This window comes from Colobus angolensis, unplaced genomic scaffold (assembly GCF_000951035.1).
Source record: "Colobus angolensis palliatus isolate OR3802 unplaced genomic scaffold, Cang.pa_1.0 Scaffold105, whole genome shotgun sequence".
Lineage (NCBI taxonomy): Eukaryota > Metazoa > Chordata > Mammalia > Primates > Cercopithecidae > Colobus > Colobus angolensis.
Genome location: NW_012111475.1, coordinates 5,990,283 through 5,998,658, shown reverse-complemented (window position 1 = coordinate 5,998,658; position 8,376 = coordinate 5,990,283). Strand labels below are relative to the sequence as shown.

The window sequence follows — 8,376 nt, the reverse complement described above, 5'->3', positions numbered from 1 at the left end:
CCACCATGCCTGGCTAATTTTTATATTTTTGGTAGAGACGGGGTTTCACCGTGCTGGCCAGTCTGGTCTTGAACTCCTGACCTCAAGTGATCCACCTGCCTTGGCCTCCCAAAGTGCTGGGATTACAGGCGTGAGCCACCATGCTGGGCTGATAGGCTAGTCTTGAGCCAACCATACATAGTTATTGAAATGGAAATTAGCTAAAAAAGAGTAAAATTTAAAATTTGGTTACTGGGTTGTAATAGCCACATTTCAAGTGCTCAGTTGCCACACATGGCTAGTGGCCAGCACAGATAGAGAACATTTCCATCAGCACAGGAAGCTCTGTTGGACAACACTGCTCCAAAGGACTCAGCAGAACAGGCATCTGTGGGCCAATCCATAAAGGAAGACCTAGAAACTAAGGAAATGCAGAGGAGAGGAGACTGTGAGAGGCAAAAACAGACACCAGTGAGATGGTTAAGTAAGCACAAGGCCACATACCATTAACTGCTAAAACAAGTCACGCAACACATCTGTAAAATAATTGATCCGCACAACCTGCCCTCTCCCGAGAGTCATTCCTCAGTGCATAAAACTCAAAAGCCCTGACAAACCAAGCAGCATCAACAGAAGCCAGGCAGGGTGGGGAGGTTCCACTGTTGAGGAGCACCATTCCCTCCCACCTTTCCCGGCATGGTTCAGTTTAATTTCCGGTACAACATTCCCAGACGGACAGGTGGTCATGAGTTCACTGCAGTGGTGGAGGAGAGCATGTGGCGGCGTTCCCTGCTCACAGTCTGGGATTCCTTGTAAAGGTTGTATGCATGCTTGACGATGAAGGGCAGACAGAAAAAGTGCAGGAGCATGTGCGAGATCTGGAAGATCCAGTGCAAGTAACTCAGCTCCTTGAAGTAATCTTCGATGATCCTGTTGAGGAGCAGGACTATGGAGAAGGTGATGCACTCGTAAGTGATGATCCACATGGCATAGATCAGCAGCCCCTTGTAGATATTCTTGTGGATACAATAAAGGAGGAAGCAGCTGATGACGATGGTGGTGAGGGAGAGGCCAGTGCTGATGCTAGCCCTGTGGAACAGGATCCAAGTGACTAGCTCTGACTTTGAGTCCCCGTAGATGTGGAACTTGGCCTCACAGCCAATGTGTGTCATCTGGTTCACGTCAAAGATGAAGAACTGGATGGTATTGAGGACAGAGAAGATGCCCACCATGAGGGACAACATCCTGACGTTCATTTTATACTTGTTTTACCAGAGCACCTCCTGCAGGAAGAAAATCATGAAGACACATGACAAGATGGCAGAGGTAGCCTTAGACAGATCCCCCAAGCCACTATATATAAATAGGAGAGCTAAGAGCAATGATGGTGTGTGGACAGGCAATAGGCTGGAAGTTAAGAGACATGGGGTCTAGTCCCTGCTCTGACCTAATTAGCTAGACATGACCACCTCATTGGGAAATGAATGTATCACTGGCCTGGGACTCTCCCAAGTAGCTTCCAATTCTGCTATTCCAGCTTCAGCTTTGTTTTAAAGTGGCAAAAAGAGTGCTCCTGTTGACGTAAGTTTGTGGGAATTCAGAGGCTCCTGTATGTATTGGGAATAATGATGGTATGAATGAAGTTCCGGGAGTTTGCTTCTCTGAAGTCAGAAAACTCTCATGGCTCCTCAAGGGCTTGGAATCAACCCTGACATCCCCTGCCCCCCGATTCTTTCCTTCCAAGCCCTTAGAAATTTCCCTGATTTGCTCCCTGGGTATGGCTTAGCCTTGTCCCAAGTCATAGGGTTTGGCCAGCGGGAGTGGAATGGGTAGAGGTTTATGGAGCCAGGCAAGACTTACTGTCTTCTCTGCCCAAGGCCAAAATGCCTTAATAATAAGCCACCATTGTGCAGGTGAAGGCCCAGCAGGCAGACCTCCAGCTGCAACCTATGTTACACCTGAGCTCTAGAGGTCAGCTCACGGCAGGCAGCAGGAAGCTGGTGCCCAAGCTGATCCTGCTGAGGGCATGTTGATAATGGAGGACCCAAGGCTGGAGTAGTCTGGGCCCCAGTGCAAATGTTCCTCTACAGCCTGTATCTTCTTCTTACTGGCTCCCAATTCAGAGGACTCCTGAGCAAACCTCTCTCCTCTTCATTCACTACACTGGCTAGCTACCTCTGTTGTGGGGCAAAGGAAGGGGCACAGTCACACATGAGGAGAACACAGGGCTGTCCTCTGGCTGATGAATGTCCAACGGGGGATAACTTGTTGGAAGCCTGACCTGGCCTCTCTCTGAGGTGACCAGAACGGGTCCTGTCCAGCCAGGCAGAGCACAGACAGACTGCCACTGGCCTCTCTCCTGTCCTCTCCTCTTCACTCACTGGATCAACTCCAAATACAGTAAAATATACAGAATGTAAAATTCAGCACTTTAGCCCTTTTTGAAGGTGCAATTCAGTGACATTAAGTACATTCACTATGTTGTCGTGCAAGCATATCGCTATTCATCTCCAGAACTTCCTTTCTCTCTCTCTCTCTCTCTCTCTCTCTCTCTCTCTATCTCTCTCCCCCTCTCCCTCTCCCTCTCCCTTTCCCTCTCTTGACAGAGTCTGGCTCTGTCACCCAGGCTGGAGTGCAGTGGCACGATCTTGGATCACTACAACCTCTGCCTCCCAGGATCAAGCGATTCTCCTGCCTTAGCCTCCCAAGTAGCTGGGATTACAAGCGTGCACTAGCATGCCCAGCTAATTTTTGTATTTTTAGTAGAGTTAGGGTTTCACCATGTTGGCCAGGCTGGTCTTGAACCCTTGACCACAAGTGATCCTCCTGCCTCAGCTTCCCAAAGTGCTGGGATTGCAGGCATGAGCCACCATGCCCGGCCCTCTCCAGAACTTTTTCATCATCCCCATCAAAAACTATGTACCCATTATAAACATCAACTCCCCGTTCACCTCTTCCCCCGGTCCCTACTCACCATTTTTCTTGCTGTCTCTATGAATGTACCTGCTCTAGGTGTCTCATATAAGTGGAATCATACAACATTTGTCCTTTGGTATCTGGCTTACTTCACTTAGCATAAGGTTTTCCAGATTCATCCCAAATCTTTTTTTTTTTTTTTTTTTTTGAGACGGAGTCTCGCTCTGTTGCAGGGGCTGGAGTGCAGTGGCCGGATCTCAGCTCACTGCAAGCTCCGCCTCCCGGGTTTACGCCATTCTCCTGCCTCAGCCTCCGGAGTAGCTGGGACTACAGGCGCCCGCCACCTCGCCCGGCTAGATTTTTGTATTTTTTAGTAGAGACGGGGTTTCACCATGTTAGCCAGGATGGTCTCGATCTCCTGACCTCGTGATCCGCCCGTCTCGGCCTCCCAAAGTGCTGGGATTACAGGCTTGAGCCACCGCACCCGGCCCCAAATATTCTTATACTTTATTCCCCACCATCCTCCCAACCCTGTGTGACTCCTGAAACGCAAAACTCTCAGTGCACCCGAGAACCTGGCTGGAGGGCCCAGGAGGGAGGCAATGTGTTGTCTGGTGGATAGCCGCACTCATACTTCCCTGTCTGCACCAATGAAACCTCACCTCTGCTCGGTTCACAGGGCAGCCTTCAGAACAGCCACTACCCATGGGGTACTCACCTGAATCGTCTAAAAATAGGGCCCTGAACCACACAGTTTTATTCCTTTGCTTTATGTCTATGTTGCAAGTTTCAAGGAAATGTCTATATAAACCCCACTGCTTCCACAGGCCTGCTGCCCCAGCCTCGGTCTCCACCCTTGGCACCTCTCTCCTGAGTCACTATAATAATGGCCTAACTTCTCTTTTCTGCCACTGGCCAAGGTCCTCTGGTACATTGTATTCATTCAACACTCACTCAGCAAACATCTATTGTGTAACTACTAGGTGCTGGGGGATGAGCTTGGCACTGGAGATAAACAGGTAAATATGCGAGTGTGGAAGTTAGACAAATAAAAAAACAAATGACTAAAATTTGCTTTTAATTAAGAAAAAAGAAAACATGAGGCAGGTGGATCACGAGGTCAGGAGTTCAAGACCAGCCTAGCCAACATGGTGAAACCTCATCTGTACTAAAAATACAAAAATTAGCTGGGCATGGTGGCACGCGCCAACTACTTGGGAGGCTGAGGCAGAAAAATTGCTTAACCAGGACCCGGGAGGCAGAGGTTGCAGGGAGCTGATATCACACCACTGCACTCCAGCCTGGGCTACAGAGCAAGACTCCGTCTAAAGAAAAAACAAACAAAAAAGAAAACTTAGTGTGCAATGTGATAAATGTGATAGAGGAAGAGATGGCTCAGTGTTGTCAAGATGTAACAATGAGAGAGATGAAAATCATTGGATGGGTCAGGCGCGGTGGCTCAAGCCTGTAATCCCAGGACTTTGGGAGGCCGAGACGGGCGGATCACGAGGTCAGGAGATCAAGACCATCCTGGCTAACATGGTGAAACCCTGTCTCTACTAAAAAATACAAAAAACTAGCCGGGCGAGGTGGCGGGCGCCTGTAGTCCCAGCTACTCGGGAGGCTGAGGCAGGAGAATGGCATAAATCCGGGAGGTGGAGCTTGCGATGAGCTGAGATCACGCCACTGCACTCCAGCCCAGGAGACAGAGCAAGACTCCGTCTCCAAAAAAAAAAAGAAAAGAAAAGAAAATCACTGGATGACAATCGGGGAGGCTTTCTGGAGTAGGCAATAGCTGAGCTTGGGTCTTAAAAGACACGGGCATTAACTAGGCAGAAAAAGGAAGGACTTCACCCCAAGCAAAGCGGACAACACAAAGGGGTAGGCACAGGGACAGGCAAAAGCCATTTTGGAAACAGCAAGTTTGGCTTGGCTTGAGCAGAGGGGAAGGCTGTGTAGGTTGGCTCGGGGCCAGATCAGGAATGATCCTTACCTGCTACCAGCCATGTGGATTTTTCTCTGAAAGGTAAAGGAGAGGTTCTTCAGGGTGTGTAGCTGTGTGGGTGGGGGTGTGTGTGTGTGAGAGAGAGACAGACAGACAGACATAATCAGATTTGCATTTTATTTATTTATTTATTTATTTTTGAAACAAAGTCTCACTCTGTTGCCCAGGCTGGAGTGCAGTGGCGCAATTATGGCTCACTGCAACCTCCATCTCCCAAGTTCAAGCGATTCTCCTGCCTCAGCCTCCCGAGTAGCTGGGATTACAGGTGCCCGTCACCGTACCCGCCTAATTTTGGTAGTTTTAGTAGAGAAGGGGTCTCACCATGTTGGCCAGCTTGGTCTTGAACTCCTGACCTCAAGAGATCCACCCGCTTTGGCCTCCAAAAGTATTGGGATTACAGACGTGAGCCCCTGCGCCTGGCCCTATTTGCATTTTAGAAAAATCTTTCTTGGTGCTATGAGGGCCATGGGTCAGAAAGGGATCAAAGATGGAGGTAGGCAGAGTAGTTGAGAGGCTATGGAAGGAAATAAGGTGAAGTAAGGCAGCAGATGGATGTTGGGGGACAGATTTGGGGCCTGGGGCTGTGGGAGAAGGAGTCTGGGATGAGCACCTGGATGGAGAGCAGCCCATCCTCTGAGGTGAGGAGCACAGGGGCAGGAGAACACTTAGGATGGGAGCGGGGAAGACAATGATGAGTACAGCTTGGCAAATGGTGAGTACTATGGTTTGACTGTTTGTGCCTTCCAAAATTCATGTTGAAACTTATTCCCTAATGCAACAGCATTAAAAGATGGGGCCTTTAGGAGATGGTTAAATCATAAGGGCAGAGCTCTCATGAATAGAATAAGTGACCTTATAAAGGGGCAGGAGGGAACTAGCTAGTTTATTTTGCCTCTCCATCCCTTCTGCCGTGTAAGGACAGTGTTTGTGCCCTCTGCAGAACACAGAAACCAGGCACCATCTTGGAAGCAGAGAGAGCAGGCCCTTAGCAGACACAAAACCTATTGGCGCCTTGGTATTGAACTTCTAGCCTCCAAAAGTGTGAGAAAATAAATCTCAGCTCTTTATAAATTACTCAGTTACTATAGCAGCAGTGGGTGACTCACGCCTGTACTCCCAGCACTTTGGGAGGCTGAGGCAGGTGGATCATCTAAGGTCAGGAGTTCAAGACCAGCCTGACCAACATGGTGAAACCCTGCCTCTACTAAAAATACAACAATTAGCTGGGCATGGTGGCCTGTGCCAGTAATCCCAGCTACTCGAGAGGCTGAAGCTGGAGAATCGCTTAAACCCAGGAGGTGGGGGTTACACTGAGCCGAGGTCGCACCATTGCACTCCAGCCTGGGCGACAGAGCAAGACTCGGTCTCAAAAATAAAAAACGTGCTTTGGACAGTCTCTGAACCTGAATGCAAAATGATGTCTGTTTATTTGTGATAGCATGTAATCATATACTGTCTTATATGATTGGCTAATTGATTCATAAACAATAATTTACTTTCTTCCACTAAACTACAAAATTCTCATAGTCATTCATATCTTATACATTTTTGTATATGGTATATACACAATGTTCAGTACAGTATTCACACTACAGAGTACAGCACAGCGACAGATACAGAAATATGTTTAACGTATATCTTTTGATTAAGGAAATGCCTTTCACACTCCTTGACAAATTTGGGAAGGGTGGGGAAATTCAAGACAGACGAATTTTCTCTATTTTTATTATTTTTCTTATCTGGAAAAAACCAGAAGAATAGTGGGGAAATGATAGCACAAACCCACCCCAGGACCAACAACATCCTTTGTGCTACAAAAATCTGAGGTATAAATACAGATTTGCTTATCCCAGGGTTAAAGAGCTGTGGGTTGAAGGCTAATGAAGATGCCAAGAAAAAAGGATTGCCATACTGCAATTCAGCTTCATCTTATTCCGTTCATTTTGACCCATCAGGTGGTAGAAAGGCGGAGTTCACAGAAGGTTTGATAAATCACAATATCCTTTAACTAAATGCCCTCAATGAGCAGGATGTTCCAGTTGTGATTATAATCACATTTTCTCTCCATGTTCTCCTGAAAGAGTCGCAGTAGGGTTTCTACTTGCGGAACTGCTAAGCAAAAGTCGGGGGAAGAAGAGGAAATAGAACTACCCCGGGAACCTGAGATACCTACCTCTCAGGGGAAAGAAAAGGGCCAACACGATTGCTTATAGTGGTGAATAAAGCTGCTAATTTTTTTTTTTTTTTTAGACAGAGTCTTGCTCTGTCACCCAGGCTGAAGTGCAGTGGCGTGTTCTCGGCTCACTGCAACCTCCACTTCCCAGGTCAAGCGATTCTCCAGTCTCAGCCTCCCAAGTAGCTGGGATTACAGGCATGTGCTGCCACACCTGGTTAATTTTCTACTTTTTAAAGTAAAGACAGGGTTTTGCCATATTGGTCAGGCTGGTCTTGAACTCCTGACCTCAGGCGATCCACCTACCTCTGCCTTCCAAAGCGCTGGGATTCCAGGTGTGAGCCACTGAGCCCACTCAAAACTGATAATCTTTTATTTCTGCTGTGGAGAGCCACCGCTGTAGAAATTCGTCTCTTGTAGGAAATTATATTGCCCTGGCTCTGGTTTTTGTAGGTTATGTGGGCATAGTTGATGACAAAGAACATCCAGAAACAGTGCATGACGGTACGAGACACCAAACCAAACCAGCGCATGATTCTGACCTCTGTAACGCTGAAGTCGTCGTTGGTGAGGATTTGTATTACGAGGTTTACGGTTTCATAGAAAAAAATCCAGGCAACGTAGATGACCAGGCCCCTGAAGATCTGGGCATACACTGAGTACAGGAGGAAGCAGCTGATGACGATGGTGATGAAAGAGAGGAAGAGGACGATTTTAAAACTCCAACAGATGATGAAGTGATTTATGATGTCACTTGCATTCTCGTGCTTTAGTGTGATCTCAGTGCAATTGCCATGCCCTAGGTGATTATGTTCAAAGATGAGATACATGTGTACGGCCATGATGGTGAAGACCCCTGCCAACACAGTACCCATTTTGGCAGTCATCCCACACCACTGCTGCTGTTTCATGCCGAGACCTCCTGTGAAGACAGACAACATGAGGGGGAATTCTAGTTCCTGCCAACATGGTAAATTACCAGGGTTCTGCCTCCTTTCCCAGTCCACCTTGGAGAAACATACACAGCAATATGAAAACCAAGAAACTATAGCCTTGGGAAGACAGAGGCTGTTTAAAATGGATTGGGGGTGGGGAAGAGAGAGGATTCAGTCAAGTCGGTGGCAATGACCAAATAAAATTACAGCAGTGGGGCCGGGCGCGGTGGCTCACACCTGTAATCCCAGCACTTTGGGAGGCCAAGACGGGCGGGTCACGAGGTCAGGAGATCGAGACCATGCTGGCTAACATGGTGAAACCCCGTCTCTACTAAAAATACAAAAAATTAGCTGGGCGTGGTAGTGGG

At 47.8% G+C, this 8,376-nt stretch overlaps 2 protein-coding genes across 3 annotated transcripts in view; both read right to left on the bottom strand.

Annotated features, from left to right (window-relative positions):
- Positions 1-453: 453 nt before the first annotated feature.
- Positions 454-8,376, bottom strand: part of TMEM217 (transmembrane protein 217) — a 44,746-nt gene continuing 36,823 nt past the window's right edge. The window contains exons 2-3 of one of the 2 annotated variants that reach the window (XM_011944547.1): positions 7,380-7,995; positions 454-1,262 (exon numbers count right to left, since the gene is read on the bottom strand). In XM_011944547.1, coding sequence (XP_011799937.1) covers positions 1,232-1,262; positions 7,380-7,984 — 636 coding nt within the window. In that variant the 5' untranslated portion in view covers positions 7,985-7,995 and the 3' untranslated portion in view covers positions 454-1,231. Of the gene's footprint in view, positions 1,263-6,608; positions 7,996-8,376 lie in introns of those variants that run through there. The other variant, XM_011944555.1, reaches the window with a different exon arrangement.
- On the bottom strand, positions 455-1,344 carry LOC105513625 (transmembrane protein 217-like). The gene has a single exon (XM_011944540.1). The coding sequence runs from the start codon at positions 1,233-1,235 to the stop codon at positions 723-725; it is 513 nt and encodes a 170-aa protein (XP_011799930.1). The 5' UTR covers positions 1,236-1,344; the 3' UTR covers positions 455-722.